The sequence below is a fragment of the Gopherus flavomarginatus genome, chromosome 11 (assembly GCF_025201925.1).
Source record: "Gopherus flavomarginatus isolate rGopFla2 chromosome 11, rGopFla2.mat.asm, whole genome shotgun sequence".
NCBI classification, from domain to species: domain Eukaryota; kingdom Metazoa; phylum Chordata; order Testudines; family Testudinidae; genus Gopherus; species Gopherus flavomarginatus.
In genome coordinates this window covers 2,775,020-2,788,066 of record NC_066627.1, presented here as the reverse complement: position 1 = coordinate 2,788,066, position 13,047 = coordinate 2,775,020, and the positions used below count along the sequence as shown (strand labels likewise).

At 53.3% G+C, this 13,047-nt stretch overlaps 2 gene segments (V, D, J or C); both read left to right on the top strand.

Annotated features, from left to right (window-relative positions):
* The first annotated feature begins 1,000 nt into the window (after nucleotides 1-1,000).
* LOC127031726 (Ig heavy chain V region 3-like) lies at nucleotides 1,001-1,726 on the top strand. The segment is given in 2 exon segments: nucleotides 1,001-1,186; nucleotides 1,290-1,726. Coding segments are annotated over 2 exon segments (483 nt in total).
* Nucleotides 1,727-12,177: 10,451 nt separating this feature from the next.
* Nucleotides 12,178-12,815, top strand: LOC127031724 (Ig heavy chain V region 6.96-like). The segment is given in 2 exon segments: nucleotides 12,178-12,279; nucleotides 12,373-12,815. Coding segments are annotated over 2 exon segments (489 nt in total).
* The last annotated feature ends 232 nt before the right edge of the window (nucleotides 12,816-13,047 follow it).

Genomic DNA, 13,047 nt, shown 5'->3' with positions numbered 1-13,047 from the left:
TTAGCCTTGTCTCCTAGTTTTCATTGCTGTGGTTTTGGAAGGTATTTTCTCCCCAGTAAATCTATTGAAGGGTGAGGGATTGGTCTATGAGTGATACTGCAATGGTTGTGATTGATTACAGGGCTTTATTTTGTTACCTCACAACTTTATTGGACAATGTGGTTAATGTGGCTCTGTCAGGGTTCCCTCCCCACTCTGGGGTACAGATGTAGGGACCTGCATGAAAGACCCCTAAGCTTATTTCTACCAGCTTAGGTTAAAAACTTCCCCAACGAATAAATCCTTTCCTTGTCCTTGGATGTTATTGCTGCCACCACCAAGTGATTTAGACAAAAATTCAGGAAAAGGACCACTTGGACTCCCTATTTCCCCAAAATATCCCCCGAAGCCCCTTCACCCCCTTTCCTGGGGAGGCTTGAGAATAATCTACCAACCAATTTGTTACAATGTGAGCACAGACCAAACCCCTTGGTTTTTAGGACACTGAAAATCAATTGAGTTCTTAAAGGGAGAATTGTATTTAAAAAAAAGTAAAAGAACCACACCTGCAAAAATCAGGATGGAAGGTAATTTTACAGGGTAATAAATAGATTTAAAACACAGAGGATTCCCTTTCCCCTCTAGGCTCAGCTTCAAAGTTACAAAAACAGGAACAAAACTCCCTGTTAGCATAGAGAAAATTCAGATTAGAATTTACATTGAGTGTTAGAATTGCATTCCGGGTAAATCAGGATTTGATGTGCTAAGTAAGGTATTCATGTAGTTTTCCGGTTAAGACACATATGAAGGTGGAGTTTATCCTCAGGGTCACTGTTAGGTGTGGGAGCTAGAGGAGGGATAAAGAAAATACCAGTTGGTCTCCTTATGGCCAAGCAGGAGGCTCCGACTGAGACAAGGGCGGTACCACAGAGACAAAGTGCCGCCTCTTCTCTCAACTGCACACAAGGAACTGAGTTCGCGCTGGGAAATGCTGGGTGTCTCTTATAAGGAGGGGGATATGCAAATAACGGTCAGAGTTTCCTGTTTAAATCTGCCCCTCTCTCTGCCCAGACTGCACTTAAGAGACACAATCCGCAGCCACCCGTGTCTGTGCAGTTACCAGCCAGTCCCTGAGAACTTTCCCCTCAAACCCCTGGGGAAATGAGGCTTTGGCTGTACCTCGTTCTCACTGCAGCATGTCTGGAAGGTACATTCTCCCTTTCCATGGATTGGATGTATTGGGGAGGCGGGGGATTATTGTGCTATTGCCCGAGGTACTCATGTTCCCCATAACTAATTGTTATTCGCAGGTGTCCGGTCGCAGGCGCTGGTGGAGTCCGGAGGGGATGTGAAAAAGCCCGGAGACTCTCTCCGCCTCTCCTGCAAAGCCTCCGGCTTCACCTTCAGCAGCTACTGGATGAGCTGGGTCCGGCAGGCTCCCGGGAAGGGACTGGAGTGGATCGCCTTAATTCACGGTTCCAGCATATACTACAGTGACTCGGTAAAAGGGCGATTCACCGTCTCCAGAGATGACCCCAGCAGCCTGTTGTACCTGCAAATGACCGGCCTGAAGCCCGAGGACACCGCCCGCTATTACTGTGCGAGACACACAGTGCGGGGAACCCCGACAGGGCTCGTACAAAAACCCGAGCGGCAGAACCGCCCTTCCGCCATGCGCCGCGCGGGGGCAGCACTTCCCCAGACAATCCGGCCCTGGGCACGGGCACAGGAGCTGCAACCAGAGTGAAAAACAAATCAGTCCTCAGGTTTCAGAGCTCAATATCCATCTATAGAATCATAGAATCCTGGGACTGGAAGGGACCTGGAGAAGTCATCTAGTCCCGTCCCCTGCACTCATGGCAGGATTCAGTGTTATCTAGACACCATCCCTGACAGGTGAGGGAGATTCCACAATCTCCCTGGGAAATTTATTCCAGTGCTTAACCATCCTGATAGTTAGGACGTTTTTCCTAATGTCAAACTTCGCTTGATGCAATTTAAGTCCATTGCTTCTTGTCCTATCCTTAGAGGTTAAAGAGAATAATTTGTCGCTTTCCTCCTTGTACTTCTCCTTTTATGTACTTTAAAACTGTTATCATGTCCCCCTCAGTCTTCTCATCTCCAGACTAAACAAACTCAAGAGTTTTCAATCTTCCCTCATAGGTCATGTTTACTAGACTTTTAATTATTTTTGTTGCTCTTCTCTAGACTTTTTCTAATTTGTCACCTCTTTCCTGAAATGTGGCACCCATAACCAGAAATAATATTTCAATTGAGGCCTAATCAGTGTGAAGGAAAGCAGGAGAATTAAGTGGGTTGCTTACAACACTCCTGCTAATACAACCCAGAATGATGATCACTTTTTTTAATAGTGTTACATTGTTGACTCATATCAAGCTTGTGATCCCCTATGACCCCCCAGATGTCTTTCTGCAGTACTCTATCCCAGGCAGTCATTTCCAATTCTGTATGCGTGCAACCAGCGTGTGGCTCCAGGCACCAGCGCTCCAAACGCATGCCTGGGGCGGCAAGCTGCTGGGGGTGCCCTGCCAGTCCCTGTGAGGGCAGCTGTCAGGCAGCTTTTGTTAGCCTGCCTGCGGGAGGTTCATCAGTCCTCCGGCTTTGGTGGCAATTCAGCATTGGGTATGCTGAAGCCACAGAACCGGCGGACCTCCCACAGATGCGCTGCAAAGGTAACCTGCCTGACATGCTTGGGGTGGCAAAAAAGCTAGATCCACCCCTGCGCCTGCCCCCTGGGAAAGGGCTGGAATGGATGGGGTTTACCCGACATACAGTTAACGGGGGAACCACAGAGCATAACTCAGCTCTCACACCTTGTGTCACCGTCACCAGGGATACTTGGAAGAATGAAGTTTATCTCCAGCTCGGCTCACTGACAGTTGCAAACATTAGCTCCTGTTACTGCGACAGAGAAACAGTGACACAGAGCAGAGCGGGGACTGGCACAAAAAGGGAAAGTGAATTTCTAAAGCACCAGCCGACTGGAACACACAGTCCCTGCTCAAGGGGATGAGACAGATGGGGCATTGCCCAGAGTGGGGTCTCAGGAGCCAACCCCCTTTCTCCCCTACATCCCACCTTCTCCCAGCCCCTTCCACCAAGGGATTTTAAACACTCCGCTTCCTTGTGCTGCACACTGAAAAGTGCACCCAGAAACTCACCGAGACAGGAGTGATGGTTTGGGCTACCTCATATTTTGGGCATTTATCCCGACACACTTTGATCCTAATCGCCAGAGGATGCTCAGGGCCTGTATCTCTCGCTGGCCTCAGCTGGTGCTGTGGACGGGTGTTACACCTCGGGACCAGGCTGTCTGTCTCCAGGCTCCCAAATTGGGGAAATCACATCAGGACATCTTGTCCCACAGGCAGGGCTGGTGCAACCCATTAGGCAACCTAGGTGGTCGCCTAAGGCACTGGCATTTGGGGTGTGGCACTTCGGGTCCTTCGGTGGCAGTGACCATGGCGGCCGGATCTTCGGCTACCCCGGTTGCCATCGGCATTCCAGCGGAGGGACCTGGGGCAGGGAGGCAAGGGGAGGTCCTCCTGCAGCAAGTAAGGGAGGGTGGCACACAGGGGAATCACTCCCTGCCCCAGCTCACCTCTGCTCCACCTCCTCCCCTAAGCACACCGCCACGCTCTGCTTCTCTCCCTCCCAGGCTTGCGGCATCAAACAGCTGATTGGCGCCGCAAGCCTGGTAGGCAGGAGAAGTGGTGCGGTGACAGCGTAATTGCAGGAGGAGGCAGAGCAGAGGTGAGCTGGGGCGGGGAGCTGCCATGAGGGGGACACCTGGGGGGGCGGAGAGCTGCCACAGGACTTGGGGAGGGGGGTACAAGGTGGAAGTTTCCCCTAGGGCATGAAACATCCTTGCACCATGTGACGAACTAGGAATGTTCTTAATGTTTGCTCTGAGTACTATGTTGGTGCCTCAGTGTCCCCATGGCAGTTCTTAAGTATCTGGCAGAGCAAAGGGCCAGTGCACCTAAATGCCTGGCACTCTGTCTCCTAGCAACTGATGGCCTGGGCCCCTCCCCTGCAAAGGTGCCAGCTGAACGTGTTGGAGACAAAGGGATCAGGTGACCTCCTGGCCCGGGAAAGGGGCTGAGGAGAGAGGAGGGGCTGGGAGGGGTTGTTAGTCTGGAGCTGGCGGGGGTCGAGGAGTGAAGTGCAGACGTGGGGGGTCTGGCTCACTGCCCACCAGAATGGACCCTGCCGAGGGGTCTGGTTCGCTGTATCTACAAGCTCTGTTTTAGACCCTGTTCCTGTCATCGAATAAACCTCTGTTTTACTGGCTGGCTAAGAGTCATGTCTGACTGCAAAGTGGGGGTGCAGGACCCTGTGGCTTCCCCAGGACCCCACTGAGGCGGGCTCGCTGTGGGAAGCGCACGGAGGGGCAGAGGATGCTGAATGCTCCAAGGAGAGACCCAGGAGGTGAAGCCGTGTGAGCTTCTTGCCCTGAACAAGTCTGCTCCAAGGGAGAGGAGGCTCCCCAAAGTCCTGACTGGCTTGGTGGGGAGCAGTTCCAGAGCATTGCCCGGTGACTCTGTGACACACCAGCCCTACCCATGGGCAGGGCCGGCTCTTGGTTTTTTGCTGCCCCAAACAAAAAGAGCTTTGGATGCCCCAGAGGGAGCAGAATCCCAGAGAGTGGGACATGGGCCCCGCATGGAAGTGCCCCCCCTCTATGGCCCCGCTGCTGCTGCTGCTTCTGGCCACCCTGCCGCAGTCCCTGGGCGGCTCGGGCTGCTTCACCTAGCCCCAGCTGCAGTGCTGGGGGGTGGCCACCCTGTGGCACCTGCAGGTTGGTCCGTGTGCCCTGTGGGGTGGCCCCCAGACCAAGTGTCCCCGGCTCGGAGTCTGCCCAGGCCAGCCAGAAGGTGCAGATGCTGCTCCCCCTCAGTGCGAACCGCAGCAGCCCCAGGGCACCCCCAGTGCATGACATGCTGCTGCTCCCAGGGCTGGCTCTAAATTTTGTGGCCCAAAGCAAAAAAAAAAAAAAAAATAGATGGCCAGAATGCTGCCTCTGAAAATGTGCCGCCCCAAGCACGTGCTGGGTTTTCTGGTGCCTAGAGCTGGCTCTGCTAACCGCTCCCCTGGAATCTCCCCAGCCACCCCGCCAGCCCCTTGTCAAATGTGAGAGCAGCACATGCTACAGCGACATAGCGACACAGACAAAGGCCAATTCACCATCTCCAGGGACAATTCCAGCTACCTGCTGTATCTGCAATTGACCGGCCTGAGAGCCGAGGACACAGCCAGACACACACCCTGCACAGTGAGGGGAAGCCAGTCTGAGCTCAGACAAAAACCTCCTGTTGTGATTAGCAGAGAATGTCCCAGCTGGTTTGATGCTGACAGGCTGCGCTGGGAGCTCACAGGAGACAGTAATTTCCTCCCTTTGAAATGGGGGAACTGAACCCAGCTGTTCAGTCAGATCTAGAGCCACAGGAGGCGGAGATACCGGGAATGGGGTGTCCCGCACTGGGCTGGTGGGGATTCACTCGGTCCCAAATCTTTTATTACAGATGTAAGCGGGGGATGGTCCCGCTAGTGTGGAGAACTTTCCTGGCTTATACACTAGGCCAGTGAAGTGGGCAAGCAAAAGGGTCTGAGTCCTCGCTCCCACTTCCTTTACCCAGAGCCCTGCCTGACCTCGAGGGCCTCCCTTCCACTCTCCTGTGTGGCAGAGTCCTCGTAACCCCAACAAGGCTGGGCCCAGGATTCCTGGGGGGCGGGGCTCGACCCCCAACCTTGTTGTGGTCACTTAGGGCAGGAGCTAACATGTCCCCACTCTGGGGGGCTCTCTCTGCACTAGATGTTTCCCTGAACCACTGATCATCATGTACAATTCAGAGCAACAACAGTCCCCTTACACAGACTCTGATATGGGTTAAAAGGAATCATTATCTGCCAAACAGAAGCCCAAATAGTCCCATGTTCACCTCTCAGTTCCCGTGTGGGGATAGAAAGCAGGAGCGGTGAAAACACAAACCCTGGCAGCTATAAAAGGGAACAAGGCTGCTCCCCAAATCCCTGTTGGTCAATGCCAGAGAACTGGGTCATGTCTGTTCATAGATTTATTCAACTCGCTGCCCTGTACATTGTCTCACCTCTATAGCCTCATCAATGAACTGGTCTCCAGCCAGTCTGAGAGCCTAGTACCATGGTGCATTATGGAGCCACCCAGCCACCCACCTTCATTGTCTGAGCATCATTCAGTGTAACTGTCTATGGGACATTCCCTGAGAACATTCCCTCTCTCTCTCTCTCCAGTGTGTGTGAAGGAGGGTGGGGATATGAAAGGGAACACGAGTGCTCATGGGAATGGAGATCTGTGTCTCAGCGTGAATGCTGATACTTGTCTGAAAGTCAGTGGGAATGGAAATATTTTTGTTATCCCTCAATATTACATCCTGGGGATGGTTTAGAAACACGTAGCGTCCATGTCACACAAGTTCTTTAAACACAACCAGGAGAAAGCTTCTGTCTACACTTCATTGCTTATTAAAATTAACTAAGTAAATGATCTTGATGATAACGCTCAGCAGTGATAGATTTGGTGCTGCTTGTGGTCCTAGCACAGGGGTGGGCAAACTTTTTGGCCCGAGGGCCACATTGGGGTATGGAAATTGTATGCTGGGCCATGAACGCTCACAAAATTGGGGTTGGGGTGCGGGAGGGGGTGAGGGCTCCAGAGTGGGGCCAGAAATTAGGAATTCAAGGTGTGGGAGGGGGTGAGGGGCAGGTGAGTGGGGTGCCAGGTGAGGGGGTGAGGGCTCTGGCTGCGGGTATGGGCTCTGGGGTGGGACTGGGGATGAGGAGTTAGGGGTGTAGGAGGGTGCACCGGGCTGGAACCGAGGGGTTTTGAGGGAAGGAAGGGGATCAGGAAGGGATTGGGGTGCAGGAAGGGATTCAGGCTCTGGCTGGGGGTGCGGTCTCTGGGGTGGGGCTGGGGATGAGGGGTTTGGAGTGGAGGAGGGTGCTCCGGACTGGGATCGAGGAGTTTGGAGGGTGGGAGGGGGATCAAGGCTGGGGCTGCCCCACTGCACATAGGAACCAGCCCCCAACCCTGCTCCCCAGCTGGAGCACCAGAGTGGGGCAAGCCCCAGGCCCTGCTCCCCAGCAGGAGCTAATGGGCCTGATTAAAACAGCTGGTGGCTGCAGGGCCTGATTAACTTTTTGTGAGTCCAGCACCAAACATATTTGTGGGCCTCCATTGTGGAAATAGGGCATGTGATGGGGGGGGTGGGCAGCAGAGTGAGGGGCCAGTTGGGGGCAATGAGGCGCAGTGCAGTGAGAGTGGCCCCACTCAGCCCAGCACAAGGGCACTGTTTACAAACCCCAGACTGCTAGATGCACACTGGCCCACCCAGCCCTGAGCTGCCAGCGTGCCCCTTCCACACTGCCCCCGGTTCCCAGTGCCCTGCCCTTATGCCAGTGCCCCCTCACCCAGAGACCCACCCACAGATCCCCATGCCCAGCACCCCCTGCCTAGACATCCCACCACTACTACACAGCACCCTGCACACCATACTCCCTGCCCAGCTCCCCCACCCACAGATCCCCTACTGTCCAGCACCCACTTCACACTCCCACCATCACAGCTGTACAGCACCCCATATTCCTGAGGAAATTCTGCATCAAATTCTGTGCATAATATTTTAAAATTCTGCAATTTTATTTTTTTACAAATAAATAAATGTGGAAGCTCCGCCATAGCAGTGGGGAGCACAGGCCACGGAGGTGGGAGATCCCTGCAGCCTCCCCCGGACCCCTGGGATAGGGACTTGGCGGTGAGGCTGAACCTGACCCTGACCCAGCACAAAGGCCAGGCCTGCCCCAGAAACACCCTGCGGCCCTGCCCCTTTTATGCCAGGCACACCAGATATGGGCAGAGAGGCTCAGCCCAGCAGCAGGATCCCAGGGCAGAGGGACTTAGTGTGGGGGTATCCAGATGGGGGTAAGAGGGTTCTGTGGGGGGCAGTCTGGGTGCAGGCAGCTCAGTGGGGGATCTGGACACACAGGGAGGTGCCAGGTGCAGGGGCAATGGGAGTCTGCAGAGGGGACCAAGTGACAGTGGTTGGAGCTCAGCGGCGGGGAGGAATCTGGGTGCAGGGGAGGTGGGATTGTTGTACTGCACAGGATCTTTTCAGGGGGAATAAGGCAAACATCACATTCATTGGTAATACATGTATCAATCAACATTGTATCACATGCATATGATCTATATTACACTCATGCACTCACATACACACACAAACACTCAGTCTTGTTGTTGTTACCAACTAGTTGCTCCTCTTATCTTCACTAGCCAGATGAGTTAGATGGGGGGTGGGGTGGAGCCGGGCTTCTGTCAATCTCGATCAATGCTCCCATGTTGACAAGACCCAGGGTCCTCTGCAAGACACCTCACATTTATGGCAGCTTCCCTGTCATGCAAATCTGTACCAGATTCAAAATTTATGTCCGTTGGTCCTCTGTGCTGCTTCCTTCTCGGTGTTGTTCCAATACTGTTCAAAGCGGTTGTTTCCAAAAGAATAAGAGGGGTAGCCATGTTAGTCTGGATCTGCAAAAGCAGCAGAGTCCTGTGGCACTGTCATAAACAGATAGCTAAGGGTTAATGTTTCTTTCCCCTGTAAAGAGTTAACTAACAGTGACCTGCAACACCTGACCAGAGGACCAATCAGGAGATAAGATACTTTCAAATCTGGGTGGAGGGAATTTTGAGTGTGAGTTCTTTGTTCTTGGGTTGTTCTCTCTGGGCTCTGAGAGTGACCACAGGTATGTATAGGCTCTCTAATCTTCTGTTCCAATTTTGTAAGTACAGAGGTAGAAAGACAATATAGAGTTTTACATTGTTTTTCTGTATTTGCAAATGTGTAGTTTGCTGGAAATAGTTTAAATTGTATTTTTTCTAGATAAGGCTGTTTATCCATTTTCTATAAACTGAAAGACACTGTAATATTTACCATCTAAATTGCAGAGATAAACCTTTTACTTTTTTCTTTTTATTAAAAGTTTTGCTTTCTAAAACCTGTTTGATTTTTTTTCCCCCAGTTGAGGCTCAAGGGAATTGAGTCTGTACTCACCAGGGAATTGGTGGGGAGAAGGGAAGGATAAATTTCCTCTTTGTGTTAGATTCACGCAGCTTGAATCTGTATTGCCTCTGGGTGAGGGGGAAGAAGGGAGGGGGAAGGTAACACTCCTCTCAGTGTGGTGATTCAAGAAGTTGAATCGGGGATCTCCTAGTGTTCCCAGGGCAGGAAGGAGCTGGGAGGAAGAGGAGAGGGGGAAGGGAAATGGTTTATTCCCCTTTGTTGTGAGACTCAGAGAATCTGGGTCTTGGGGTCCCCAGGGAAGGTACTGGGGGAGATCAGAGTCTATCAGGCGCTCTACCTAAGTCCTGATTGGTGGCAACCTATCAGATCTAAGCTGGTAATTAAGCTTAGGGAAATTCATGCTAGTATCTCATTTTCTGGACTCTAAGGTTCAGATTTGAGAAAGAATACTATGATAGGCACCTTATAGACTAACAGACATATTGGAGCATGAGCGTTCGTGGGCGAATACCCACTTCGTGGGATGCATGCACGAAAGCTCATGCCCCAATAGGTCTGTTAGTCTATAAGGTGCCACAGGACTCTCTGCTGCTTTTCCAGAAGAAGGTGCTGTTCAAAGAGGGTGATTCTAAAAGAAGGTGCTTGATTCTCAACCCTCACCCCAGCCCCAAGGCCATCAATATGCCTGCTCTTCTTGAGTGAGCCCATTCAACAAGCTTGATTGTCCTTGGGTCTGGCTTCCATCCCCTCTCCAACTAGCTGTCTGGGGGACCTCGCCTTGCTCATTCACACCTCCTTAATTCCACATGCCAATTGATTAAGGGAATGTGGGGAGAGGGAATCTTATTTTACTCCTAGCAAAAAGTCATTTTTCTTCTCCTTTAACTGTCCTTAGGGGCGATAACATTATACCAAGGCTTAGCACAAGGTTTTCTATAAGTTTTTCTACATAGGGATCGGATACAAAGTTCCTATAGCAAAGGACTTGATACAAAGTTGTATGAAAATAGCTTAATACAGGGTTTTACAAAGAGGCATAATACAAAGTCATATGAAAGTTGTGTGAAGATGCTTAATACAGAGATTTATCTACAGGGTTCATTTGGGTGGGGATCTAGGTGTAGGTGGTTGGTGGTCAGTGGGGAGGGTGTCTGGGGGGGCTCATCAGGGTGGTAAAGATGCAGGGGAGGTGGGGCTTGTCAGGGTGAGGGTTTGATGGGCCTGCTTAACAGGGGAGCCCCAGCTCCTGCCAAGGGAATCCTCGTGCTGGGCCCCACTTTCCCCTATCCCATGGATCGGTAACCTTCAGCACATGGCCCATCATGGTAAGCTCCCTGGAGGGCCAGGCTGGTTTGTTTACTTGCCGCGTCCACAGGTTCAGCCGATTGCAGCTCCCACTGGCTGTGGTTTGCTGCTCCAGGCCAATGGGGGCTGTGAGAAAGGCATCCAGCACATCCCTCCTCCTGCAGCCCCCATTGGCCTGGATCCGATCAGATCGGCGGAGCCTGTGGATGCAGCAGGTAAACAAACTGGCCCGGCCTGCCAGGGGGCTTACCCTGGGGCTGTGTGCCGAAGGTTGCCGATCCCAGTCTAATCCCCTTCTCTTCCCCATCCCATGCCCCGTTCCCACCACTCCATCTCCTCCTGATCCCACTCCCTTCCTTCCCCTGCCTCTGTCCCTCTTCCCTGCCTGCCCCACCGCGGGCACTCACTGTTGTACAAGATGAAGGATGGCTCCTTGCACACAGAAGGGAGCCCAACCAGCACTAGGACCCAGAGGCTGGTGTCCAGCTGCAAAGTCCCGGGAGCAGAGCAGCACCTGCTTTTTCAGCCTGACCCCGCAGCTCTGCAGTCAGAGAAAGTCTGCTCCTTCCAGCCCCCGCCCCGCCCCTTCTCTGCCTCCTCTCCCCAGGTGAGCATGCTGCGGCTGTGCTCCTCCCCCACCCTCCTGCCCGCAAACAAACAGCTGATCGCCAGCAGGGAGGGGGAAGGCGGGTCGCTTAGGGTGGAGTGTGGGACCGGCTCCATGGTAAATCCACTACTGGGTGGCTGGATCCAGCCCACGGGCTGTAGTTTGCCCACCCCTGTCCTAGCGCCTGTTCTGTTCATTCCCTCTGGGGCACCTGGCACTGGCCACTGTCAGCAGATAGGACACTGGGCTAGATGGACCTTTGGTCTGACCCAGTTTGGCCGCTCTTATGTTCTTAATTACAGTCTAGGTTCGAATAGTCCTAGGCACGGTACAAACACAGACCATAAAACCTCTCTTTGTCTCACCGAGTTTACAACCCCAGTGTAAATGGAAAGTGGCGTGTGACTGGGAACAGGAACAGAAACACGAACACAAATATCAGCCGCGCAGAGTCATCTTCCTTCTCTGTAGCCTGAATCCTCTCTCGACTCCGCCCTAAAGAAAATCTCCCAGACACGCCGCTCTCGGCCCACTAATGTCAGGGAGGCTCCACTGCAAAACCTTAACTCTGCCCTCAGACTCCCCCTGCCCAGGTTCTCCCACCCGCACCCACAGGCGGGCCCCAGACCCGGCCCAAAGCACGAGCCAGGCTTGCTCAGATCACGTCCCTAGTGTCACGGATTATTTCAATGGAGCCGGTCACTGCCGGGAAGGGTAAAGGTGCTTCTGTCCCCAAACCCTCCCAGCGCCACAGGGAATCTTCCCTCTCCAGCGGGTGGCCCAGCCCAATGGATCCCTGGGACACGACCCCTCCCCGGACACTGACCCCCCTGACCGGACATCGCATGGTCCTTGTGCGTGGAATGGGGCTCCAGACCTGAATCACCCCCAGCCCCAATATCACCTCACAATAGCCAGACCCTCTGTTCCTGGGTCAGGAAATACAGTCACTGCAGGGAGCTGGTCATTCCTCCCAGGGTTCCGAAAGTGTCAGGAGGATCCCAGCGCCCTGCGCTGCACAGATACATAGGATGGGACAGTCTGACTCCTGCACCCGGAGCCCTAGGGCGAGTCACTCAGATCACTGGCAGCAGCAGTGTGTGTCTCTTATAAAGCCGGGATATGCAAATGAAGGAGACACTTTCCTGTTTAAATCTGTGCATCTCCCTGCCCAGGCTACACCCGGAGACACAATCCGCACCCCTGGGTCTGTGCAGTGACCAGCCAGTCCCTGAGAACTTTCCCCTCCAGCACCAGAGAAAATGGGATTTTTGCTCCTTGTAATTTTCTCTGTAGCTGCTTTGGAAGGTATTTTTATCCTCTGAATAACTGGCAGAGTTAGAAAAATATTGCGTTACCGCTGTTTTTATACCAATATTAATGACCTGTCTTTATTCCCAGGTGTCCGGTCCCAGGTGCAGCTGGTGGAGTCCGGAGGGGATGTGAAAAAGCCCGGAGACTCTCTCCGCCTCTCCTGCAAAGCCTCCGGGTTCACCTTCAGCAACGCCTACATGAGCTGGGTCCGACAGGCTCCTGGCAAGGGGCTAGAATGGGTCGCTTATATAAGCACGGGTGGGAGTAGTACATATTACCCTGATTCAGTGAAAAGCCGATTCACCATCTCCAGGGATGATCCCAAGAGTGAGCTGTATCTGCAAATGACCGGCCTGAAGCCCGAGGACACCGCCCGCTATTACTGTGCGACAGACACAGTGACACGAAACCGGTTTGTGATCCTACAAAAACCCAGGCTGCGGAACCGCCCTTCTCCCGGCAGCCGCGCGGGGGCAGCAGTGACACACACACGGCTCCGGGCTCACACAGGAGACCCGGCACCCGGGTGAATGTAACACAAACCTCCCGGCAGTTTTAACCCTTCCGTTCCCGGGCAACGTGTCTCCCCTTCCTGCCCAGAGCCCCGCTGGGTGCAGAGATCCCCTCGCTTCACCTGTGAACCCCAATCCGGAGTGAGTCCTGTTCTGAGTCGCTCTCCCCTCGCAGACCTGGCGCGTTGACTCCCCTGGGCCCCGTCTCGGTGTCAGACTCACAGGACAGAGCCTGTCAGTGCAAAAGCGA